The sequence below is a fragment of the Staurois parvus genome, unplaced genomic scaffold (genome assembly GCF_062004578.1).
Source record: "Staurois parvus isolate SC_StPar_1 unplaced genomic scaffold, SC_StPar_1.0 ptg000209l, whole genome shotgun sequence".
NCBI classification, from domain to species: Eukaryota; Metazoa; Chordata; class Amphibia; order Anura; family Ranidae; genus Staurois; species Staurois parvus.
This window is the reverse complement of record NW_028318005.1, coordinates 12,698,627-12,725,877: the sequence shown is the minus strand read 5'-3', so window position 1 is coordinate 12,725,877 and position 27,251 is coordinate 12,698,627. Positions and strand designations below refer to the sequence as shown.

General features: G+C 43.1%; 2 protein-coding genes and 1 long non-coding RNA gene across 5 annotated transcripts; all 3 read left to right on the top strand.

The window, feature by feature from the left end:
- The first annotated feature begins 528 nt into the window (after positions 1-528).
- Positions 529-4,087, top strand: LOC149461185 (uncharacterized). Its single transcript, XR_016312949.1, has 2 exons — positions 529-681; positions 3,893-4,087. It is a non-coding gene; the product is annotated as an uncharacterized LOC149461185 (long non-coding RNA).
- Positions 4,088-16,806: 12,719 nt separating this feature from the next.
- Positions 16,807-26,567, top strand: LOC149461184 (ribonuclease P protein subunit p14-like). Of its 3 annotated transcripts, none has more exons than XM_089678792.1 (6): positions 16,807-16,940; positions 17,657-17,769; positions 18,901-18,985; positions 22,100-22,176; positions 25,800-25,845; positions 26,429-26,567. In XM_089678792.1, exons 2-6 carry the CDS (start codon positions 17,678-17,680, stop codon positions 26,483-26,485), a joined length of 357 nt encoding a protein of 118 aa, XP_089534918.1. In that variant the 5' UTR covers positions 16,807-16,940; positions 17,657-17,677; the 3' UTR covers positions 26,486-26,567. The 3 variants fall into 3 exon arrangements, with proteins under 3 accessions (XP_089534918.1, XP_089534916.1, XP_089534917.1); XM_089678790.1 differs by having other exon boundaries at positions 16,927-16,991; XM_089678791.1 differs by lacking the exon at positions 16,807-16,940 and adding an exon at positions 17,003-17,290.
- On the top strand, positions 26,498-27,174 carry LOC149461183 (hydroxyacyl-thioester dehydratase type 2, mitochondrial-like). Its single transcript, XM_089678788.1, has one exon. It carries the CDS (start codon positions 26,498-26,500, stop codon positions 26,990-26,992), a length of 495 nt encoding a protein of 164 aa, XP_089534914.1. The 3' UTR covers positions 26,993-27,174.
- The last annotated feature ends 77 nt before the right edge of the window (positions 27,175-27,251 follow it).

The following is a 27,251-nucleotide window of genomic DNA, read 5'->3' as shown; positions in this document are numbered from 1 at the left end:
TTAGAAAAAGCTCACTTCACCCATTATTTGCATGTCTTAGTTGGAGGGTCCTTTAAATTTTCAACCAAAAAGAGTTAACCCTTAACGGGCGGCTAGGCTGGTTTGTTGTTGAAATAAAGTTATGTTTTTGATACATAATTTCAAAAGTCACTACAGTACTCTCTCCTCCTGTCAGCATGTTCATGTCAGCACACGTGTTTGCAGCAGACCTGATTGGCTCTCCTTCTCATGCACAGCGGATTACTAGAGACTGATACCAAACCAAATCCAGGTGTCTTTAAAGAAAATCTGTCCTTGGAAAAAATTCTTAAAGCTAAAGCTAAATTCTTAAACCACCTGAAGGCAAAAGCAGGCAGCCAAATGTCAGGTGGCAAATATATATTTGAAAAGTTTGTTTCAATATATGAAAAAAACTCATAAATGTTTTTCGAAATCTCTTTCTTATAATACAGACCACCAACACAGACAACGCATGTAGGTGAGCCTGGAGTCGACAACATGGAAGATGGCATGAATAGGTAAGTAGAATGAATGGAGCCACTGAGCACCACGTGAGAGGTGGGGGTGGGGAGAATTTACCTGTACAGCTTCCTCACTATACATCCCATCTTGTATTTTACATATGCTGCCTAAAAAGATCCAAAGGTAAGCAAGAGCATGGAGATCAAAGTATAACTAAAGGTAAAACATTGTTTTCTTTAGTTTTTGATGGAGTGGAGAGGGACTAGAACCCCTGTCAGCTTTGTATTGCTGTCTGTGTCCCCCTCTCTTCTTGTCCCGTTTACCATTATTGATGAGAGTGAAAGAAAATCCCAATTTTTGGGTTGTCACCAGAAAAGGGACAGAGGGGAAATCTTCCAATGGGGAGACTAGTTCCTCTCATTTCTCATTTTGGCTATGGGAAAGGAAGTGAAGGGAAATCTCCACAATGGGACACAGATGGCAAAAAAAACCTGACAGGGGTTATAAACCTCCCTCTGTTATAACAGTGTGTCCGGTGTTCAATATTTTATAGTTACAGTGATTTCTGCTAATATTATTATACACTGCTCAAAACAAAAATTGAAGGAACATTTTTTAATCAGAGTATAGTATCAAGTCAGTGAAACTCCTGGGATATTGATCTGGTCAGTTAAGTAGCAGAGGGGGTTGTTTTTCAGTTTCAGCTGCTTTGGTGTTAATGAAATTAACAACAGGTGCACTAGATGGGCAACAAAGAGATGACCCCCAAAAACAGGAATAGTTTTACAGGTGGAGACCACTGACATTTTTTTCCCTACTCATCTTTTTCTGTCAGTGTCACTGCTGGTATCATGAGGCGATACCTGGACCCTACAGAGGTTGCACAGGCAATCCAACTCCTCCAGGATGGCACATCAATACGGGCCATTGCCAGAAGGTTTGCTGTGTCTCCCAGCACAGTCTCAAGAGCATGGAGGAGATTCCAGAAGACAGGCAGTTACTCTACGAGAGCTGGACAGGGCCGTAGAAGGTCCTTAACCCATCAGCAGGACCTGCTCCTTTGTGCAAGGAGGAACAGGATGAGCATGAAGGTGGCCTAAGGACCCGACATCCTCTAGTGGGCCCTGTGCTCACTGCCCGGCACCATAGAGCTCGATTGGCATTTGCCATTGAACATCAGAATTGGCAGGTCCACCACTGGCGCCCTGTGCTTTTCACAGATGAGAGCAGGTTCACCCTGAGCACGTGACAGACGTGAAAGGGTCTGGAGAAGCCATGGAGAACGTTATGCTGCCTGTACCATCGTTCAGCATGACGGTTTTGGTGGTGGGTCAGTGATGGTCTGGGGAGGCATATCCATGGAGGGACACACAGACCTCTACAGGCTAGACAATGGCACCCTGACTGCCATTAGGTATCGGGATGAAATCCTTGGACCCATTGTCAGACCCTACGCTAGTGCAGTGGGTCCTGCGTTCCTCCTGGTGCACGACAATACCCGGCCTCATGTGGCGAGAGTATACAGTCAGGTCCATGAATATTGGGACATCGACACAATTCTAACATTTTTGGCTCTATACACCACCACAATGGATTTGAAATGCAACAAACAAGATGTGATTGAATCACCCCCATTCCCTCCCCCCTTTAGCTACTGAGGCAGCAGCCAAAGATGTACACATGCTACAGTTAGAATTAAGCCCCCTGTTGCTTTTGGTGGGTGCTACTGCCTGCCAATCGCAACCCATTCAAGTAAATGGGGCCATTCTGCAAATGCCCTGCAACTGCATGCTTTTGCGGGGTCCAGGGGGTTAAAGCGGGTGGTAGGAAAGCAACACAACACTGCCTGCTTTAACCCCTTGTTTGCTGTACTGCACATGGTTGCAGGGTACTTGCAGAGCAGCCTCATTTACATGAATGGGTCATGCTTGGCAGGTGCTACACCCACCAACCATGACGGTGCATAACTCCTGCGATGTGTGTACACCCCTGGCCACTGCACCTAAAGAAGGTGCGGTTGGGGTGGTTGGAAGTCGCTAGCTGGGATAAGAGGTGGAGTGCATTGGTATCATTCCGCATAGGACAGGAGCCAGCACTACAGAAGAGGCATCGGCTTGTGGGGTTCTTGCTACAGCTCCAACCTTACAAGTATCCCTCTGCATTGCACTGTTTAATGCTCTGGGGTGGCGGGTCAGCAAGCCCAGACGGCAATCTACGGGTTGCTGAGCCCCAATCTAGTATTAGCATTCTACAAGGGAGGCAGGGGGGAGGGGAAATGAGTCACATGCTCCTTCCTTACCAGAAGCTCCTGATACTGGTGGATGAATGAAGTGGCGGAAGAGTGAAGGAAAGGTGAGTACGCCCAGCTGGGTAGGTGGGTAGGTTGGTAGATAAGTGGACTCGTGGCTTACTAGTAACTAATTCTAATGAAAATCTTTAACGTTTATCTAAATTCAGGAATAAAAATGTAATATATTGCAGCTCCTTGGATGTGGTGGCTGTATTATTTTTTTTTTCCTTCAGGCTTTTTTTTCCTTTTTTTCACTTATTGATCCTGCTGGTAACTCACTTTCTATTCCTAGTGTGACAACACTTATTTCTGTACTTTATCAATAGAGCAGTGTTGTCACCCTAGGATGGGACTAGGGAACATCTCCCCCTCTCCTCTTCTCCATAACATGGGGGTGTTCTGTTGTCCACAAAGATGGCTGTGAGCATTGTAACTGATAACAGTCCACACAGAGAGAGAGAGCTCAGTACGTTATCAGCTCATAAGATTTCTGGCAGGATCAACAAGATTTTTTAGTACTTAATAAACAGATATAACAAAATGAATTAAATGTTATATTTAACAGACCAAAAAGTTCATTGGGGACAAAAAAAATCAATACTTTTTCTTTAGACAGTTTAACGCATTAGGCCAATTTGAAAAAACATCCCTGTTGTTAAAGAATATGTATCCCAATCACTACAATCTCATATAAGATTTACCATATTAAAGCAACCGAAAAGAGGGTTTTTAAAACCATTTTAAATTTGCAGCTTTTATTAAAATACTATCTGGTGATCCTGACATGACAGTCCTTGTTCAGACACTTCCTAGTACAGGGTGACAACATGCTGTCTCTACCTCCCAGCTGCACTGTCACCCTGTCACATGCCAATGCAATTGAAACTACAAGCAACTGTTCAAATGCACATTGCACAGGCATGGTACATTGCTGTCACCATCCTGAGAAATGCCATACAGCTATCGCTGGTGTGCACGTAGACAGGTAGAGGCTGCAAAGAAGATGCAGAAAATCAGCAACACTAAAAAGCAACAAAAAATGGGTGAAAACTGTACTTTATTTAAAAATGGCAAATGTTTATGATAAAAAAATCATTGTAATATAATTATTAAAAAAAATAATTTGACATCACATTGCAGATACTGGTGGCACCTAGGGGAATACTCTATTATTTGAAGACTTGAGAAAAGAATGTATCAATGGAATGAGAAAACAAGATTCAACGTATTACAAATATACATACAAATGTTTATTCAACTGAGACTGTCCTAAATACACTTTCTTTACGCACCATGCCATTCTAAAATAAATAAATAAACAAAATAAGATTCTTATTAAGTGTATAGCTGTGTTTATTTCAATGTTCTTCTAAAATGCAAAGACTGAATAATGTATTTTTGTGATGGATTAAAACCTCAGTGTGGATTTCCATTTCTCCACTAGCTGGCAGTGACACACCAGTTATTGAACCAGTCTGTTCTACAATGTAAGCAGTGAAAACATACTGTACTGTATATGATTGGGCTTATTATAATCAGTGTAAATTTCTATTTCTCCACTAGCTGGCAGTAACACACCAGTTATTGGACCAGTTTATTTCAATGATCTTAAACAGGGGTCTTTAAACTTTCTAAACAAAAAGCCAGTATAACTTTTTCATTGTGATCTCTCACATTATATTATTTATGGTTATAGAGCTGACAATATCTGCAAATGCTTTCCTAATCTTCACATGTCTTAATGACCTTTACTTTCTCATAACCTTGTGATGTCTCATCTTACATTACTCTGGCCTCTATGCATCTCTGTACATTTATTGGACATAGACATGAACTTTTACTGTTTAAACACCGAATAAAACTGTTTCAGCATAAACAAAGGGCAGTTTAATGTCCTTCAAATTTTAGGAGGGGCAGACTGTGGCCAGCAGGAGTAGAAATTGTCTTGGTGCCAGTGGTAGTAAACAATGTTTTCTTTTTGGTAATAGGGGGAGGAATAGTACTGCATTTTTGGTGTCAGTGGGAGGAATAGTGCCCCATCACTGGTATTAGTGGGAGGAATAGGGCCTCATTGATGGTGTCAGTAGGAGGAATAGTGCCTCATTGTTGGTGTCAGTGGGAGGAATAGTACTCCATTGTTGGTGTCAGTGGAAGGAATAGTGCCTCATTATTGGTATTAGTGGGAGCAATAGTGCCTCATCGATGGGGTCAGTGGGAGGAATAGTACCTTGTTGTATGTGTCAGGGGCAGGAACTAGTCCCCACTGTAGCTGACAGTGGGGGGTATAACGGCCCATGGGCTGGAAAAAAACAAGCAAAGGGTTGGATCCAACCCCTAGACCACAGTTTGGAGACCACTAAAATGAAAGGTGTGAAAAATACAGTATATAATTGTGATGAATTGCAACCTTAGTGTGAATTCTTATTCCTCCACTAGGTGCAGAAGTAACGCATTGTTTATTGAACCTATTTATTTAAATGTTCTAAAACAGAGGTCTCCAAATCTTCTAAACAAAGGGCCAGTTTACATGCCTTCAAACTTTAAGGGGGGGGGGGGAGCTACTGCGACCATTGGGAGTAGAAAAGGTTTCAATGTCAGTGTGAAAAAAAATGCCCCATCGTTGGGGTCAGTTGGAGAAATTGTGCCCTAAGGGCTGGATAAGGGCAATCAAAGGGCCGCATCTGGCCCCTGGGCCGCAGTTTAGAGACCACTGTTCTACTATGTAAGGCAGGGTTTCTCAACAAGGGGTTCCTTGCGCAATGAGTAGTTTCTGCCTCTCAGGTAAGTTCCCACTGACACCATTGATCTTTTTAGCTATCTGTAAGGGGGTAATTCTTCCTAATGGTATAGAGGTGGTCATCCTGTGCCCTACCTGCAATGACCCCAAAAAAAGTGGCCGCAAACACCTGACTATATTCCCAAATAGTGAAAACAAATAAAAGAATGAAAGGGTGCTGCGCTACTTAGTGTATGAACAATGCGCCATAAAAACATAAATAGAATATGTACTGAATACAGATATGCCCCTCATCCAAGTGTAAACATAACATATCCAAAAAGCATGTGAATGGGTGCAAACAATGACAAAAACGGCAGCACACTATAATGTGCTGGTGACAGGGGTGAACATAATAATAATGATGATGTGTATAATGGGATAAAAAATACCAAAAAATACCAATAAATAAAGTGACTCAGTCCCAAAAATATGACAGTCCCAAAACACAGAAAAAAAACACAGTAAATCTTCAGTGCACGCTGTGAAACATCCAGTGCTGCAAAACTATACAAAAATATCCTCCACTAAGTAGGGCAGCACCCTTTCACTCTTTTAACTCTTCCCAATGACCACAAGTGTAGGGAGCATTCTTACCTCTGACTATCACACTAATGTATCATGAATTGTAACTAAAGTCCTTTTTAGCAGGGGTTCCCTGAGACTGGAAAGTTATGTCAAGGGTTCCTCTGCATTGAAAAAGGTTGAAATAGGCTGATGTAAGGAGTGAAAAAACATAAAGATTGTGACATATTATTCCCTTAGTGTAATGTCCTATTCTTCCACTAGGTGGAAGTCTCATACCAGTTATTGAACTAGTTTAAATATTTCAATGATCTTATAAAGTAAAAAATACAGTACTGTATATGATTATGATCTGATGGGGGGCACAGTCTCTGATGGGGGTGCTGCTTCAGATCGAGTGCGGCTTAGAACGAGTGCATAGAAGAAGCAGTTAAACGCAGCAGTTGAACTAAAGCAGGAGAACTCAAGCAGCAGGAAGACACAACAACAGCAAGAAGCTCTACTGCATGCTGGAAGACTGCAAGCAATCACCCTGGGAAACCTCTTACATGCCTGAGACCCACTCCGTGTACCTTTATATAATACACCCCCTCTTCTCCTTATCATATTACTATCCTCTGTTCCCAAATCTCATTTCTTTACCCCTCTGCTCCACCCCACAACCTGTACATCTCCCCCTCACTGCTATCATCTCCCTACTATTGCTCTCTTCACCTCCCCAAAATGCCTCTTCCACTCCTCCTTCTCATTTTCCTCTCCTCCGTTCCCAAAATCCATTCACTATATCCCTCTGCCCCTCCCAAACAATTGTATATTGTGTCCTCACTGCTTCCTTCGCCCCTCTATGGCACCCACCACCTCCTCCTATTACTCCGCTCTCCCACTGACCCCAACACCTCCACTAGGAGTTTCTCATGCTCCTGCACATCCCGCTCCCATGCCACCTTTCTCACCCTTCTCCTCCTCCTAGCCGCGGGGGACATCTCCCTGAATCCTGGCCCTCCACCTCCCTCACCCGCTCAACACCCTCCCACGTCCACGTCCTACTGCAACCCCCGCAACTTAGTATCTGTCCCCCTGCTCCCTAAAATCTCCTTCCCCCCCGTTTTCATGTGCACTCCTGAACGCCCGTTCGGTGTGCAACAAGCTTACCGCCATCCACGACCTCTTTGTTTCCCGCTCCCTCAACCTCCTAGCGATCACGGAAACCTGGATCCAGCCCACTGACTCTACCTCCCCTGCTGCACTCTCCTACGGAGGTCTCACCTGGACCCACTCACCCAGGCCTAACGGTCGTAAAGGTGGTGGGGTTGGTCTGCTCCTGTCACCGCAGAGCACCTTCCGAGTCCTCCCAAACCCCCCCCTCCCTATCCTTCTCCTCCTTCGAGGCCCACTGCGTCCGACTATTCTCCCCAACCCCCCTGAAGATTGCTGTGATATACCGGCCTCCTGGATCCATACCCCGCTTCCTGGATGACTTCTCCTCCTGGCTACCCTTCTTCCTCTCCTCTGAGCTACCCACCATCATCCTTGGGGATTTCAACATCCCTGTCAACCTCGACAACCCAGACACAGCCCGTCTCCTCCACCTAACCTCCTCCTTTGCACTTGCACAGTGCATACAATCCACCACCCACTCCGACGGAAATATCCTGGACCTTGTCTTCTCCAACCGCTGCGCTCCCCACAACCTCACTAACACCCCCTTCCCTCTCTCTGACCACAACCTGATCACCTTCTCTATCTCCTCGTCCTCCAACGCCTACCCCTCCAAATGTCACACTACTACCAGCCGTAACCTCCGCAACCTTAACCCTGCCTCCCTCCACTCTGCAGCTGATCAACTCCACGACCGCATCCTCCCCCTGTCCTGCCCCGACTTGGCTTTGACCGCCTACAACAATGCGCTCTCAACAGCCCTTGACTCACTAGCGCCTTTAACCACACGCAACATCAGACCCCGACCGCTCCAGCCCTGGCAGACTGATCACACCAAAACCCTCAAACGACAAAGTCATGCCCTGGAGCGACTATGGCGCAAAACCAAATCCCAACAAGCCTTCACCAGCTATAAATCTGCCTTCCGCACCTACACCTCCTCCCTCCATGCTGCCAAACAGGCCTACTTCTTGACCCTCATCAAGGCCCTCTCCTCCAATCCTCGCCGACTCTTCTCTGCCTTCAACTCTCTACTCTCTCCACCCCCACCTCCACCCAGCACCTCACTCACTGCCCTTGAGATTGCCAATCACTTCAAAAACAAGATTGACACAATTCGCAAGGACATTGCCGCAACTCACACACCCTCTCAACCCGTCCCCTCTCACACAGCTACCCCCTTATCCCCCCTCCCCCTCGACATAACCCGCAGGGACTTCGTCGCTGCTCAAACTCTCTCCAGCCCCTTCACCCTCACTCAGCTACCCCCTCATCACCCCTCTCCCATGGCCCCACCACTGCTCTGACCTCCTCTTCCACCCCACCCTACATTCCTCATACTGAAGCTCCCCCCACACTCCGCACCTTTGACCTTACTACCATCGAGGAAGTCTCCAAGATCCTCTCTGATGCCCACCTCACCACCTGCCCCCTCGACCCTATCCCCTCACAACTCCTACAACCTTCCTCCTCCTCCATCCTACGCTCCCTCACCCACATCTTCAATCTCTCCCTCTCCTCAGGCACTTTCCCCTCCCCTCTGAAACATGCACACATCACCCCCATACTTAAAAAGCCCTCCCTGGACCCCAATGACCCGAACAACCTCAGACCCATCTCCCTGCTCCCATTTACATCTAAACTCCTCGAGCGCCTAGTCTACACCCGCCTATGCTCTCACCTCAACGACAACAACCTCCTCGATCCCCTACAGTCCGGCTTCCATCCCCTACACTCCACCGAAACCGCCTTACTCAAACTCTCCAACGACCTGCTAACCGCCAAAGCTAATGGCCACTATTCAGTGCTCCTACTCCTTGACCTCTCTGCGGCCTTCGACACAGCACCCCCTCCTCCTCAAAAAACTACACTCCCTCGGCCTCAGAGATTCTGCTCTCTCCTGGCTCTCATCCTACCTGTCACAACGCTCCTACAGCGTTACCTATAATGCTACCACCTCCCCCTCACTCCCCCTCTCTGTTGGGGTCCCTCAAGGCTCTGTCCTCGGGCCCCTTCTCTTCTCCATCTATACCTCCTCCCTTGGCCAACTCATACACTCTCACGGCTTCAACTACCACCTCTATGCCGACGACACACAAATCTATCTCTCAACCCCCCACCTCACCCCCTTGGTCTCAGCCCGAATCACACACCTACTGAGCGACATATCAATCAAACACAGATAATAAACAATAAAACAGTGACTGTGTGCTAATAGAGCCACTGGATGGTGGCTATGAAGTGAAGGAAGTGAAACAGTCCAATGGAGGAGTGCTCTTAAGATCCAGGATGATCCTCAGACGTCCAATATTAGGAACCGTCAGGTGATAAAAAATGTAAAGACTGCGCACTCACCAGATACGCAACCTTTATGCGCATTTGTGTATAATATCACTGGACCTCCTGTGTCATCATCCTGGTCTGGTCAAATCTGGTCAGCATATCCTCCCTTGCCTGATATCCGGATAGATGCAGCTATTCCATGGATCTGGCTGGCTCCCACCAGAACTCAAATAAACAGAAAAGGCCACATAGTGTGATATCCTCAGGTATCTTTATTGTAGGCAAAGGATAGCAGGAAAACCAACATGTAAAAAATTACTGACCCAGATGCAAAATCAAAGATGGCCGCCGGGGCCCCTCGTGGTGCCGGCGGTGAAGCGTCCAACCTGCTGTAGCTCTCCCTGACGCGTTTCGAGCGAAGGCTCGTACTCATAGGGGTGCAGCTTACAGTGGTGGACGCAAATGACAATTTTAAATACGAGCGATGGCGCATGCGCAGTACGCCGTGCGCCATCTTTCCTATGCTGAATGTCCGCGCGACGGGCGCCATTTTATTGTAGCCCAACCCGATGGCGCATGCGCAAACGCCCTGTCGTCGGGTACGCAGAGACAACCAGCAGAAACGAATGCTATGAGCACCAGGGATGACTCACTCATATGCTATAAGCGCCAGAGATGATCAAATCAATAATTTGACGCTATAGATCATCTATCTAGACACGGAAATTAATAAAGTACGAGAGAAACTCATTCCATTTAAAGATAGGAATGACTATCAATCAGAATCTGAGAAACTCAAACAATTTTTAGAACACACGGAAAAGGAACAAAAGACAAAAAAATGTAAGAAATACATACGTGATCATAGGGACTATGCCGAAAATAAAGTTTTTAAATGGCAAACAGACTTAGATGAACCCACGAATGAGCCTCCTATACCCATGGAGACTAATTCATATACATCTAAACCAAAGAAAAATAATAAAGGCGGGAGGGTCCCCAATCATTCTCGTCATACATATCATCACCAATCTCAGCCATCTGGGGAAACTAGGGTCACCTATAATAGTAATATACCCACGTCCAACCGTTTTGAACCACTGAGGTCTATGTCAGACAACAATATAGGCTCAAGAAACTATGATTGGTATCCCAATCAAGGTTATAGGGATAACCAATTCAAGAAACCATTTCAACAACAGGGTACTGGACCCCCCAACAATAATTATAACAGAGGGTATGGCAATTATAACTCCCCGAGAAGGAATTATGGAGCCTCATATAGACAGGATGAGTTCAGGACACCTACACCTAGAACACCTCAGCAGTCATTTAGGCAACCACCATATGCCCCACCATATAGAAATGATACTTACTATCCTCCTACAACTAACCATTCCACATATCAAAATGAGAATTGGAATCCCACTCCGGTTCATTTTTTAGACCAGGAAAGCTCACGCAAAAGAAACGTTCGAGCAGGGGAAAAAGGGGAGGCAAAAGGGTCAACAAACCCAAAAAAGAGGAAACTATAAAGGGTAAAGGGATTTTTAATCTTAGTGGGAAAATATTAACTTCCCAAGAGTTGGATTTATTAGATAGGGGATTAAAATTTGCACCAAATAACAAATTGGACAAATTCCATACATATATTGACATACATAGATTTGTAAGATCAATATCTTTGAAAAAATATTTTCACTCGAACCCTATCGCTAGAAATAACACTAGCATGAACACTTATTCTAACCTAAGGAATGCTTCCCTATTCAATCCTCCCCCACAAAATTATAGTTATATTAATGCCTTCAAAGAAACGGTACTGAAGGATTTAGCTGCTGTGAAGGTAAAGAACCATAAAAATCAGCATGGGACTTCCAAAGCTATTAACTCCCTCCTTGACCAGAAAGACCTAGTCATAAGGCCTGCGGATAAGGGAGGAGGAGTTGTACTAATGAATAAAGATAGCTACAATAAGGAAGTATATAATATTCTTGGAGATGTAGACACATACTGCCGTTTACCAAAGAATCCTTTGAGTACATATAAAAAATCACTTAAAAACATTATTGCCAAAGGCTATTCGGATAATGTTATAAATAAGAAAGAGAAGGAGTTTTTATGTCCATCGGCTCCTAGGATACCAGTTATGTACATTCTCCCTAAAATACATAAGAACCTAGAGAACCCTCCCGGTAGACCTATCATAAGCGGTATTGGATCTCTGTGCTCTCGAGTAGGACAATACATAGATTATTTCCTACAACCGCTAGTACGGAAAACGCCATCCTATCTGAGAGACACTAAACAAGTGTTACAAGACATCCAAGGTCTTTATGTTGATAAGGATACATTTCTAGTTACAGCTGATGTGGCTTCTCTGTACACGAGCATTGACCACACAGAGGGTATGCAAGCAGTGGATTTTTATCTTAATGAATCTACTTTGCCTCTTCTTCATAAAAAATTTATACTTACCCTTCTGGATTTCGCTATGACTAGAAACTATTTTTGGTATGACAGTAATTTTTACCTACAAACTAGGGGCGTGGCTATGGGAGCGAAATTCGCTCCAAGCCTGGCAAATCTGTTCATGGCTAGATGGGAGGAGGACATTATATATGCCAGGGATTGGCCAGAATTATACTTCTATAGACGATATATTGATGACATACTGCTTATCTGGAAAGGGGATGAACAAACATTGGTTAACTTTTTCGGTACCCTTAATAACAACACTTTAAATATTAAATTAACCTTTGACTACAGTAAGATTAGTGTGAATTTCTTGGATCTGACATTAATGAACCAAGAGGGCACCCTAATAACCTCCTCCTTCTTCAAAGGAACAGATCGGAATGGATACATTCCCATTAGCAGTTGCCATCATCCACTATGGCTTTCAAACATACCGAAAGGGCAATTCTTAAGGCTGAGAAGAAACTGTACCTCTGTTGATACCTTTTTGTCACAGGCATCTATATTAAAAAATAGATTCTTGGAAAAGGGATACGATGAGATATGTCTTACTCGCACTATGCATGAGATAGGAAATATGGATAGAGATTCTCTGCTTGTTAACAATACCTCACAAAAGTCACAAAAAATCTGCCCCTTTGTTACTACTTTTTCTAGACAATACAGGACGATTTCTAGAATCATTAATCAGAACTGGAAGATTTTGAAGGCGGATCCAGTGCTAACTAATATCCTTCCTGATAGACCTGAGATTACTTATAGAAGAGCACAATCTCTGAGAAATCTTATAGCCCCAAATATTATCGACCCTCCTAGGAACACTTCCTTTTTGAATAATATTACTGGTTTCTTCCCATGCAACAAGTGTATTATATGCACCTGTAATGGCAAAAGGAAAAAGAGGGTCGACAATTTTCTATCAACTAGTACTGGCAGGACATTTAAAATTAAAAACTTTATATCATGCTACAGCAAAAATGTCGTGTATCTTTTGCAATGTCCGTGCAAAAAACAGTACGTTGGGCGCACCATTAGAAGACTTAGGGATAGACTCCGTGAACACGTTAACAACATAAAAAAGGGCTTTAAAGATCATTCTTTATCATTACACTACAGGACCCATCATAACAGGGACCCATCTTCATTGCAGTTTGTGGGTATTGACACAGTGCAAGCCCATTGGAGAGGCATAAATAAGAAAAGAGCAGTCTCGCAAATGGAAACGAAATGGATATTCCAGATGGACTGTATGCGCCCCAATGGACTTAATATAGAATTGGATATCAATAGTTTCATTGATAACAGCTGATTGGGACTATCTAGATATCTTTCTATATACACATATGTATTTTTGCCATTGATCCTAGTGTGTATTTCACTTAATATTATATAACTTTATTTCTTTGTTATTCTGATGATATATTTTTGTTATTCAGGTAATTTTAATATTTAATGTTTTATTATTCTAACTTTCTACATGCACTAATGACCGATGGGTCTACAGATGTATGTATTATTTTATATTTGTATTGATTATATATACTGTGGATTTATGTATTTTTGGATTTTTAGTATTCAGGTATAACTTTATATATATGGGTACTTATGTTTGGCAGACTTTTTGCCAACGTTTACATATGTATGACCACCAGGTTCTCACATGAATATAATCTTTTAATTTTTTAACTTAATAATTTTTTAATTCATTTATGTGAATATAGTTTTTCATACGGAGTATCTATACATTTGCATTACTGTTGTTGTGATAAACACGGGCTATATAACATGAATTTGGATCTGTTCATTAAGATCCATCTTTGTTCTTGCCCATAATTATATTATCTTGGTTGGTTTCCACATAGGTGATCTATAGCGTCAAATTATTGATTTGATCATCTCTGGCGCTTATAGCATATGAGTGAGTCATCCCTGGTGCTCATAGCATTCGTTTCTGCTGGTTGTCTCTGCGTACCCGACGACAGGGCGTTTGCGCATGCGCCATCGGGTTGGGCTACAATAAAATGGCGCCCGTCGCGCGGACATTCAGCATAGGAAAGATGGCGCACGGCGTACTGCGCATGCGCCATCGCTCGTATTTAAAATTGTCATTTGCGTCCACCACTGTAAGCTGCACCCCTATGAGTACGAGCCTTCGCTCGAAACGCGTCAGGGAGAGCTACAGCAGGTTGGACGCTTCACCGCCGGCACCACGAGGGGCCCCGGCGGCCATCTTTGATTTTGCATCTGGGTCAGTAATTTTTTACATGTTGGTTTTCCTGCTATCCTTTGCCTACAATAAAGATACCTGAGGATATCACACTATGTGGCCTTTTCTGTTTATTTGAGTTCTGGTGGGAGCCAGCCAGATCCATGGAATAGCTGCATCTATCCGGATATCAGGCAAGGGAGGATATGCTGACCAGATTTGACCAGACCAGGATGATGACACAGGAGGTCCAGTGATATTATACACAAATGCGCATAAAGATTGCGTATCTGGTGAGTGCGCAGTCTTTACATTTTTTATCACCTGACGGTTCCTAATATTGGACGTCTGAGGATCATCCTGGATCTTAAGAGCACTCCTCCATTGGACTGTTTCACTTCCTTCACTTCATAGCCACCATCCAGTGGCTCTATTAGCACACAGTCACTGTTTTATTGTTTATTATCTGTGTTTGATTTATCATTTTGCTAAGATGTAGCGCTGCACCCCCCCCTTTTTATATTTATGTCCCTGAAGGTTTGATACGGTGCCTTTCTGGTGTACAGCCGCTGCTCATTATATCTATTTCAAGCGCTCGCTTATTTTCTGTTTTCTTGAGCGACATATCAGACTGGATATTCTGAAGGACCCTCTGCACACTGGTATATACCCTTTCAAGCAAACTATGCAACAAATAGGGATATTTGGTTCACACATATTGCAATACATGTTTAAGCTGGCCAACTGCGTCAAAGTAATCCCTCTATGGCCAGTCCTACTCTGCCCTGCCTACGCAAGTGCTACTGTGGACACAATGCTAGCATAGGGGAAAAGACACAATGGGGAGAGCTACAAGGTTCAGGTCTGGCTACTGACCCAACAATACAACAAACAAGAGATCCCTGTGCTCAAATCCATACAGCTAGTGCATGCATTTATCCATCAGGTGCTAAAGGGGTGTAACCACATTAACTCTAGAAATTCTGAAGGACCCTCTGCACACTGGTATATACCCTTTCAAGCAAACTATGCAACAAATAGGGATATTTGGTTCCAGTGGCTCTATTAGCACACAGTCACTGTTTTATTGTTTATTATCTGTGTTTGATTTATCATTTTGCTAAGATGTAGCGCTGCACCCCCCCCTTTTTATATTTATGTCCCTGAAGGTTTGATACGGTGCCTTTCTGGTGTACAGCCGCTGCTCATTATATCTATTTCAAGCGCTCGCTTATTTTCTGTTTTCTTGAGCGACATATCAGACTGGATGTCGCTCCACTTCCTTAAATTGAACCTCTCCAAAACCGAGTTTCTTTTCTTCCCCCCAGCCCGGACACCACCCCCCATTGATTTCTTCGTCACATGCAACAACGCTACCATCAAACCCGCCCTGCAGGCCAGAGTACTGGGTGTCATTCTGGACTCCAACCTATCCTTCCAGCCCCAAGTCCAATCTTTAACAAACTCGTGCAGACTCCACCTCCGCAACATCGCCAAAATCCGCACGTTCCTAACCCCAGAAACCACTAAACAGCTCATCCACTCCCTCATCATATCACGACTCGACTACTGCAACTCCCTCCTCACTGGCCTGCCTCGCCGCTGGCTATCCCCGCTTCAGTCCATCCTGAATACGGCTGCCAGACTCATTCACCTTTCCAACCGCTCTGTCTCCGCCACCCCCCTCTGCCAATCCCTCCACTGGCTTCCGATTGCGCAACGGATCAAATTCAAAATCCTAACGCTGACGTACAAAGCTGTCCACCATACTGCCCCGAACTACATCACTGACCTAATAACCAAGTACCGCCCAGAACGCACACTCCGCTCCTCACAAGACCTCCTTCTCTCTAGTTCCCTGGTCTCCTCCTCCCATGCCCGCCTCCAGGACTTCTCCAGGGTGTCACCCATCCTCTGGAACTCCCTGCCCCAACCCATCAGATTATCACCTACTCTCCTCTCCTTTAGGCGCACCCTGAAAACCCATCTCTTCAGGGAAGCCTACCCCACCCCCTGCTAACTTGCCGACCTCCTCCACTCTTCCTACCACTCCATCCCCCACAGCTATCTCCTCCTGTGCCACCACCCCCTCCCTCCTAGATTGTAAGCTCGAAAGAGCAGGGCCCTCGAACCCCTCGTGTATCACATTGTATTGGTATTGTTCTGTCACATGTTCTGTCCCCCTTTGTAATGTACAGCGCTGAGCGAACTATTGGCGCTTTATAAATACTGTATAATAATAATAATAATAGTAATGTTAGTGTAACTTCCCATTTTTCTATTAGGTGGCAGTAGCACACCTTTTATTGAACAAATTTCAGTATTATGACTTTAGTGTAACTTCCTATCTGACCACCAGGTGGCAGTAACACGCCGGTTATTGAACCAGTTTATTTCATGGTTCTGAAATGTAAGGAGTGAAAACCATAGCATTGTGATGTTTTCTATCGCTAGTGTAAATTCCTATTTGTCCACTAGATGGCAGTAACACACCAGGTTTTGTACTGCATAGAATATACTTTAGCTGTAGGAAGTCACAAGTCACAGTTTCTAGGGGGACAATTTACAAAGTTACGCCCGCAGGACACAGTCCATAGAGGTCATGCGTAGTTCTTATTTTGTCTCCATTTCGGAGCCATTTTGCGGAGGACATTGCAGCCAATATGAATGGTTCTTTGGTCCTCTTACATATGGCGGTCGCCTTGGATCCTGGAGAACTCGCTGCCCCGGCAGTGCAGACATGTTTGGTTAGCCATGTGCAGGTTTGTCTTTCCTCTGGTGTTCGGTGTGAGAGGTGTCCAGGTGGAGGGATGGTGAGTGTAGTGGCTCCGGGGTGTAGGACATACAGAGTACAGAGGGTTATGGTGATTCTTATAGGTTGTCTGGATTATACAGCTGAGAAGAAAGGCTGGTGTACATGTGATAGAGGAAAGCCAGGGGCTGCCATGGCTGACCTCCTCCTACAATACACATCTCCTGGCTCTGGCTGGCTGCAGTACTTCCCAGATGACTGAGCTGAGAGAAGGATGAGGATGTCAGTGCGGCCCGCTCTCCTGTACAGATGAGTCAGGTTCATGGAAGAAAGATTCCAGGTCCCCGGAAGTGATCTAATGTGAGCGCCATCCTGTGTACTGTGAGCTCAGGACTGGCAATGATGATGCACCCTAAGGGTGGTGTGTCCATGACAACCTGGGCTCACAGGAAGTGGGCTGTATAATGCCAGCTGTCAATAAGGTGGTATTATCCCCAAACATGAAATATATTGCAGCTTACAATTCACTAGATGTGCTAAATTAGTCTTTTTTCCCCCTCTGTTTTCACCAGGTGATCTGGCCAGTAACACACCTCCTGTATTAGAGTGCCCCCACTCTGGATGAAGGAGCATAGGGGGCACGTTTGGGCACTTCCACTAGTTTCTATTAGGGAGCCTATATATCTAAATGGAAGCATTTTATTTTCCTGTGATTTATATTCCTAGAAATAACTGGATTGTGTAAACATGGAAGGGCGACCCGTTCCATCGGAACCAGTTTCATGTGAAAGGACTGTGCTGAAGAACCCCTCTGAGTATCAGTACCTGAAGATCCAGCTGTGAGTTGCTCAGGCACAATACACTAAATATAATTATAGATGAACTTGGCCATATTTGGATCCTAGTCTGAACCCAAGGAGCGAGCCTGCCAGGAAGCTGTCGCCTGTACTGGTCCAATCATCGGTGGCCGAGTAATTCCCTGCAGCTGCACATATACCAGGGGCGTGTATACATCTGGCTGTGGAGTGGGGAATGCCTTAGCTGCAGATGATTAGCCCAGTACAGGTAACAGTTCCTGATGGGCTTGCTGACCTGGGTTCAGGCTAGGATCCCAGGTTTTATTTTGCATGTCCGGCGTCACTTCCGGTGAGTGGAGCGCACGCTGAGTGGTGCGTTCCAGCGGCCATCTTTGTGGGATTTATATATGTGTGGTCTCTGTGGAGCTTCTGCTGGAACCTGGGACTGTGATGTGAGATTCTGTGAGAGGTTACCTTGCATCTACTGTTCATCTGGAGAGAAGCTTGCCTTAATAAATATGCCTTTTTAAAGTGAAATTAATGTGAGTGGCCTTAATCCTTGATTTCACATATGAAATGGTGTCTTACAATATTACACTATTTGAGATTTTTTTCTCCCTGGTCGGATGGTGGAGCCCATGTTGGAGGAGAGGATTCCTATAGAGTGGATACGAAAGAGGGTGTAGGATCCCATAAAATTCCTAAAAGGCGTTTTATTCACCTATATCTGGTGAGTGCATTTGATATTGGTTTTCACGGGTGGAAGGTGGAAGTTTCTTTACAAGAAGAATGTGAAAAGATTTCTTTCTTTTTTTTTTTTTTTTCCTTTTTTTGCACATATATTTTTGAATATTTTTGAACTTTAGTTTATTTTGATGGATTTCACTATTTATATAAGAATTTGATGGACTGCACCATTTAAATTGTATTTTGTTTTACAAAAAATTTTTTTGCACTTTTTTGATTTTATGTAGAGGTCTATGTTTTGCGCTGTTATTTTATTTTTTCATATATTTGTGTTGTTCACATTGCACAGCAGCAGGATAGTACCTGTAGTAGAGTGTCTCACTAGGCGCAGGAAGATATCTTATAATAGGATCCAACCACGCCCGTGTTCATCCCTAATTATAGGAGCTCTGTGTACTTACTGATATACTTGTGTTTGGTCTGCAGAGTATTTCAGCGTGAAGGTGTCAAGCTGACTGCAGCTCAGTACAAATCACTGATTGTGTCTGCTGTAAAGGAATTGCATGGAGAGGTAAGTACCGGTTGTGTCTGATCTTCATGGACTGTCCACTTTTATGGCTTCCAGTACCAGGATAGAAGACTGAGAATTTTTCTTCACATCCCTACATGACAAAATTGTTAATCTCCCATCACCATAACTTCCTATGCTCTTTAGTAAAAAAAAAGCACACAGCCGACTAGGCTGACACTGTTCACTGGTGTTCAGATGTAATTACATATAAAGCAGTCATGTGTGCAGGGATGGATCCGTGCCTATAGACACAGAGGGGTTGATTTACTGCAACTGAAGAGGACAAAATCTGGTGCAGCTCTGCATAGAGACCAATCGGCTTCCAGGGTTTTTGTCAAAGCTTAACTGAACAAGCTGAATTTAGAAGCTGATTGGCTACCGTGCACTGCTGCACCAGGTATTGCACTCTCCAGTTTTAGTAAATCAACCCCAGAATGTCCATGTCCTGGAGCGCACATCCATCCCGAACAGCAGATAACCACTCCATGTGCAATTACATGCAAACAGATACAGACCTTGTCAGCCTGTTATTGATTTATACAGGTTTCCTGCCCTTCCACTGCTGATTGGAACACCTGTGTTACCTCCGCAGAACTATGTTGGTCTGGGCAGTGTACGGCCCAAATCAGCTGTGTGCATGAGCCCATCATTGGAATTATTTTCACTTTTCTGATTTTAGTATTTTTTTTTAATTGATTTCAAGCATACAGCATAGCAGCCACGTTTCCATGGATCTAGTAGTGCATAGTCTCAGTGCAGTGTGTGTAGGGCTCTGTTCACGCCTATGCAGGTGTTTCTGTATTTTGGTGCATCACATTTAGGGTATACATTCATTTTGTTTGGCTTCTCATGTGCGAAAGTTGACTTTTTTTCCCCTTAATCCCACTGCACCAAAACACATCACACACATTTTAGCAAGGTGTGTTGGGGTGTCGCTATGTGCCTGCAAAAAGGATGCACGCTTTTTGTTCATTGCGGGAATTCATGTGATTTTTTTTCATGCATTACCACATCACACAAATGTGAACTTAGCTTTACAGTTGTATTCAGTGCAAGACTATCATTCAGTTGGAATGATTCACGACAACTGATTCTGTTTGTGAATAATTGTCTTTATCCCTTTGGTTCTTCAATGTGGATGCTAATCAGTAAACCACTCTATCAGAGGCCACCCTATCTGTACATGAAAAAAAAGCATAAAAATGTGGCACAGCAGGCACAACACATGTAAATATGTGAACTCATAGTAAAAATGGTCCTCTTAACAATTGAAGTGGTTGTAAACCCTTAGGGCCAGTTCACACTACATGCATTTCAGTTGCTTTTTTTCTGCCTCCACATTACACAGAAAGTAGGTTATATGGTTGTCAATGTCATAGTTCACATCAGTGCTTGCAGTTCCAGTTGCAGAAAAAAAGTAGAACAGATTGCATTTTTCCTGCACAGAACTGTATTGGAACGCAGTAAAACGCACTGGAATGCACCAAAAGTGCACTGAATTGCACATGTCCCTATTTAAATTGAAGAGAAAAAAGGGTGAAAAAGCGCATCTGGACTGCGTTTCTATGGTGTGAATTGGCCCTTTCACATACCCAGTGAAGTGACTAGCCTCAGGTGATACACAGAGATGAAACAAATCCTCCTTCATAAGTTGGACCTGTTTATCTACAGCTATCTGTCCTCTAAATCCATTCAAAGTGCAGAATTTACACAGGATCTCTCAGCTCTGAATTACAGGGGTCGGGGAGCTGAAGTTACACTCAGTGAGAAGCGTTTCCAAAGCCGATTAGAGGGAAGGGACACACACCCTCCTTCACACAGCACACAGGAACATTGCCAAGGCTGTCAGTTACAGGATGTGCCCTCTCCTGTCATCTTTTTTCTCTTGGGGTCAGGAAAACTTGTCACAAGTGACTGCAGATAGAGGAACAAGGCAGCAAAAAGAAATTACGCTTAGTGCCCTGGGTGATACAAATACACAATATAGAAGGATATATGTTGTTCATATTTCATGTCAGAGGTTTACAACCACTTTAACTCAAATTGAGAACTGCCTGAGGGTGCATTGTAGTTTCCTTTTTAACTGATTGTGACATGCAGAATACTCCATTGTTACCTGTGATTTTATCTTATTTTTCTGTGATTGGTTATAATTGCCTGTCTCATTATTAACTGGTGTAAAGAGCAACTAATAGACAGACACTAAGGACTCATTTTCTGTGCGTGAATCCACCTCAGAGCTGCATGTAGGCAGCTCATAGAAGTGGATTCACACGCAGTAGCTGCACGAACACAGAACCTGTGCATTCGGATCCATGCACCTGCTTGCATGTGAAATTATGACATGTGATTGTGTCTGTGAAGCCGCTGCACGTGCATCCACCTCTGTGGGCTGTCTGTATGAAGTTCCAAGTTGGATAACACGCAGCAGGCAGCAGCTTAGATCGGAGGATGGGTCTGATCTAGGGTTGCCACCTCATCCTTTTAAACCCGAACACTTATTAATTACACCGGTTCTGAGGCTTATTTAATGCAGACAAGGCACTATGTGAGTTTAATTGCCTCCTTAATCAGCCACAGAACCTGTGTAATTAATAAGTGTTTGGGTTTATACGGATGAGGTCTGATCACTCGTATGAATGAGCCCCTATGAATAAAATATTTCATCCCTGGCCATAATATGTAAAGCCAACACTTTTTGTTTTGGAAAGAGTATCAAGAGCTAAAACCCCTTTGCAGTTATTTTGCTGCATTTGCTCATCTGGGGACATTACTTCCTGTCCTGGAAATGCAACAGAAAGTGAGAGGAAATCCATTTCAGGGAACAGAAATTCCATTTAGAAATTTGCCACAGGAACAGCTGTCCCCATTGGAAGACTTTTCCTCACCTCTTTCTCTGGAGACAACACTTACATTTTGGATTTTTGCTCATTTATTGTCATGACAGAGGGGTGAATCTACCTATCATAGTCAGAGACCTCAATAAAAACATGACAGAGGTTTTAACTTTTCCCTACACTAGCTAAAAAAAATCCTTTATATACAGTTTAGTTCATGACAATTTCTGCTATTCAGTCCACTGAGTTATCCTTTTCTTTGTGTTTTTGTTTCTAGGTGGGAGCCTCTTGTCCCTTGGACTTGTTAAAATATGATGATAAGACGTTGTGTGCAATATTGAGAATCAACAGCAGGTATGTGAAGAACGTGTAAAGGAAGTGTGTGTGTATGTATGTATGTATGTGTAAGGTATTTGCTAAGAGGCATGGCGAGTGTTTTTCAGATCTAATTTGTTGCCACATGTTTCTGAAAAATGAAGAAAGAAAACAAAACATTTTCTTTTTTTTTCAAAACCCTGGTGACAAACATTTTATCTGTAAAATACTCCCCATGCCTCTTATCAAATTCCTTGGGTGTCTACTTTCCAAAAGGGGTCATTTGTACTATGAGGAAATATGCCCTTTGAAAGCCTGGAGGTGGTCATTGGTTTTTGGGGGCATGTATGTAGCTAGGCTGCCAAAATGTCTCTCACATGTGGTATGGCCATACTTGTAAGAAGTAGAATAATGTGTTTTGGGGTGTTATTCCACATATACCCATGGCATGTGCGAGCAATATATCATTAAAGTGACAACTTTGTGTACAAAAAAAAAGTCATATTAAAACCACTTCCAGTCCGGGCACTTTTACCCCCTTCCTGTCCAGGCCAATTTTCAGCTTTCAGCGCTATCACACTTTGAATGACAATTGTGCGGTCATGCAACACTGTACCCATATGAATTTTTTAGCATTTTTTTGAGACAGATAAAGCTTTATTTTGATGGTATTTATTCACCGCTCGGATTTTTATTTTTTTTGCTATGTAAATGAAAATGTCCAAAAATTTTGAAAAAAATAGTTTTTCTTATAAAATTTTGCAAATAAATATTTCATAATAAATCTTGACCAAAATTTATTCCATTATCTCTTTAGTAAAAAAAAAAAACCCAAATTAGTCTATAACCAAAAATTATAATGTTTAAACATTTTTTTTTTTACATTTTTATTTTATTTTCTTATATTTATTTTTATATACATACTGTCACCCTAGCAGTACAGTGTCAACATGGTGACACTGTACTACTTGTGTGTGGGGGGGGGGGGGGGCGTGATGAAGATTATTTTTTTTTTTTTTTATTTTACACTGATTGCTTTTACACCCATAAAGGCTGTAAAAGCAAACATTTCTCCTTCTCTCTGGCTGCATTGTTGCAGCCATTGAGAACTACTGTGTGAGCTGTGATTGATCACAGCTTGTCACATGGTACAAGGCTGTTGTGAATAGCCTTGTACCATGTGACCTCTGTGATCATTCATAGATTTCACACATAGTAAGCAGAGGTGTCAGAAATTACATCTTGCTTACTACTCTCCATGTGATTACTGATTGGCCAATCAGTGATCACATGATCGGGACCTTGCACAGAGGTCCCGTCTGACGATCGGTATTCCACTGTACCCGGAGGACACAGCGGGCACCGGGTTGCAGTGCTGCGCGCTCCCAGGGAGCGGGCACAAGCAGGGGGCAGGGAGGCTGTTTATAAATGGCCACCTGACCCTGCACTGCCACCGTCCAGACGTTTATATACAACAGCTGGACAGGAGGTGGTTATTATGGGAGGTAGAGGGCACTATTTTGGTTAGGCAATCTACAGCTGGCTGGAAATTTGGGAGGAGGGAGGCCATCACCCAGTGGTTGGGAACCACTTCCCAGGTGAGTCAAAGTACACGTAGTACTTTGTCCCATGTTTTAGGTGCTTTTTAACCTTAGTTATGAGGTCCGACCTACCCCTCCTTCTTTCCTGCCGCAGCCGAATAAACAAAAGCTAGAAAAGAGATGATTGATTCATTGCTGCAGCTTGTCTCGGCTATCAGTACTTTCCATTGGTTGAGAATTTCTGCCATAGGGGATAGATCTGTAAACTAAAATTCTAAAGATGGATGTTTTTTATAAAGCAAGCACATAGGATCATACATTTGCAATTTTTTTCAAAAGGTCTTATACTATTTGCAAAACTAAACACATACAGTGGGGAAAATAATTCTTTGATCCCCTGCAGATATTTGACGTTTGGCCACTTACAAAGAAATGGTCTATAATTTTTATTATGGGTGTGTTTTAAATGATAGAGACAGAATATCAATAAAAAAAACCCAGAAAAATCACATGATACAAATGTTATAAATTGAGCTGCAGTTCAGCGAGTAAAATAACTATTTGATCCCCAAGCAAAACATGACTTAGTACTTGGTGGAGAAACCCTTGTTGGCAAGCACATTGAGGTAAGATGTTTCTTTTAGTTGGTTACCAGGTTTGCACACATCTCGGGAGGAATTTTGATCCACTCTTCTTTACAGATCTTCTCTTCAGGTTTCATGGCTGTCGCTTGGCAACTTGAAGTTTCAGCTCCCTCCAAAAATGTTCTGTAGGATTGAGGTCTGGAGTCTGGCTAGGCCACTCCATGACCTTAATGTGCTTCTTCTTGAGCCACTTAATGCAGCAAAGTCAACCTGTATCTTTAGTAGAGAAATGTCCCCTAAAGCATAATGTTTCTACCTCTGTGCTTGACTGTAGGGACGGTGTTCTTGGGGTCACAGTCAGCATTTTTCTTCCTCCAAACACCGCAAATTGAGTTAATGGCAAAAGAGCTCAATTTTGGTCTCATCTGACCACAGTACTTTGTCCCAATCCTTCTCTGAATCATTTAGATGTTCATTGGCAAACTTCAGACAGGCCTGTACATGTGTCTTCTTAAGGAGGGGGACCTTGCGGGGACTGCAGGATTTCATTACGGCGTATTGTGTTACCAATGGTTTGTCTGGTGACTGTGGTCCCAACTGCCTTGAGATCATTCACAAGCTCCTCCCATATAGGTCTGGGCTGATCCCTCACTTTTTTCATGATCATCCTTACCCCATGAGGTGAAAGCTTGCATGGAGCTCCACACTGAGGGCGATTGATAGTTATTTTGTATTTCTTCCATTTGTGAATAATTGCTCCAACAGTAGTATCCTTCTCACCAAGCTTCTTGCTAATGGTCTTGTAGCCCATTCCAGCCTTGCGCAGCTCTACAATCTTTTCCCTGATGTCCTTTGACAGCTCTTTAGGTTTAATGGTGAGTTTGAATGGAAGAAAGAGATTCTGTGGACAGGTGTCTTTTATACACATAACAAGTTGTCGTTGGGAGTGCCTTCTTAAATTGACATGACTGGCTATGTGCTCATGTGGTACACAGATTAGTCTGTGGGATCCAGAATTATTGTTGGTCGGTAGGGGATCAAATACTTATTTTACTCACTGAATTGCAACTCAATTTATAACGTTTTGTATCATGTGTTTTTTCTGGAATTTTGGTTGATATTTTGCCTGTATCTTTTAAAACACACCTACGATAAAAGCTATAGACCCTTCATTTCTTTGTAAGTGGGCAAACCTAAAAATTCTGCAGAGGATCAAATACTTATTTTCCTCACTGTATGTAAACAAACCTCTAATTGCAGATGAGTAAGTTAGGAGACTGCTTTAATGCAAAGAGGTAGGATTAGAATCGTTTTCCCAACATTTAAAAATTGCACAATCCAAGGGGGTCTCGTCTTTCATTGAAAAGGAGTCTTTACATACTAAGCATGAGATCTTATCTATGGAGAATTGTGTGATTAGTTTAAAGTTCTGTACTTGCTAGCAGCACACTATTGTAAATGTATTTTCAGAACTCCATATTATGTATTGTCAATGGTTTATTGCATGTCTGATTAAGTTGACATTCTTTTCTTGCAGTGGATTTGTGAAGCAGAACCAGGAGTGCTCTTTGCGTGTTTTACAGGTAAACCTATCTGACAAGCTGTCACTGTACAGAACAATAACACTGGGTTTTCATGCAGGTCTGAGATCAGAAGCTCCTGCCAGTGAACTTTCTAACTGGACAGACTTGTTCTGTGATCCTTCTGAGCTTCTGGAATGGAAACAAAACCTAACACACCACAGATTTATTGTTACTGTTCAAGTTCATGTTTGCAAGAAAGCATACCTGGTATTTATATGCAGCTATAAAGTAGCATTTAAATATTAAGGGATCAGTCCATCACAAACATATCAGGTTTTTTTTTTTTTTTTCATCATAGAATGCCAGGGCTGAACAAATCCCAGGAACCAGGTAGACAATGTCTCTAACCTTTTGAGGTCCACTCTAGTTAGTGTATCTGGCTCCTGGGTTAGACAGACTGGAATTCATCTACATTTGTTCACCCCTGCAGTATGCATTATATTGCATCCTGGCATGACAGGTCTCAAAAGCATATAAAATTACATATAAAACTATAAACGCAAGCAGTGTTTATAAAATATACAAACATATTGATTCATGTTGATTATTAAATAAAGTATTATTTTTTTCTCTATATATATAGGTTTCTCCCTTCTTGTTGGCACTGGCAGGTAACAGCAGAGAACTAGTCCTTGACTAGCTATTTTGAAAAATGTTCCGCAACTTGGTCACCCGAGGAACAATACTTGGTATTTCCAGCTGTCCATTATCATCATACAAATGGTACAACTTTGCATTGTGGCGGCCTTTACACCTGCGGGTTGGTGATAGTGCTGAGCTCCTTAGGATCTTCACTCAGAAGGACGTCGCCCTGTTCTCTGAACTTACTGGGGATACGAACCCACTGCACCTGGATGAGGAGTTTGCCAAGAAGACAAGATTTGGGAAACCTGTTGTTCATGGTGTTCTACTCAATGGCCTAGTGTCTGCGGTCCTGGGCACTAAACTACCTGGGGGAGGCTGTGTGCTTCTCTCCCAGGACATTCACTTTCCAGCTCCATTACATGCTGGGGAAGAGGTTGTAGCAAGAGCACAGATTACATCTCTAAAGAAATCCTTGGCTTTTATTAGAGTATCTTGTGTTGCAACGCAAAGCGGACAGACTGTAATGGAGGGGACAGTAAAAGCTCTTGTGCCTGAAGACTGATTCTGTAGTTCAACAGCAAAGAAGGAAAAAAGCTGAAATGTGTCCATTCTGTTCAAAACCATATCTTGCCTAGGCATAGAGTGTTGTGATGGCAGACTTTGCGTCAACATTTTGGAAACAATATTTTTTACTTTCTGCTCTAAACCATATCCAATAAAAAAAAAAAATTCACGTAAAAAAAAGTCAAGTTTGTTCAGAAATTTAGGCCAAAATGTATTCTGCTACATATTTTTGTAAAAATACCAATAAGTGTACAGTT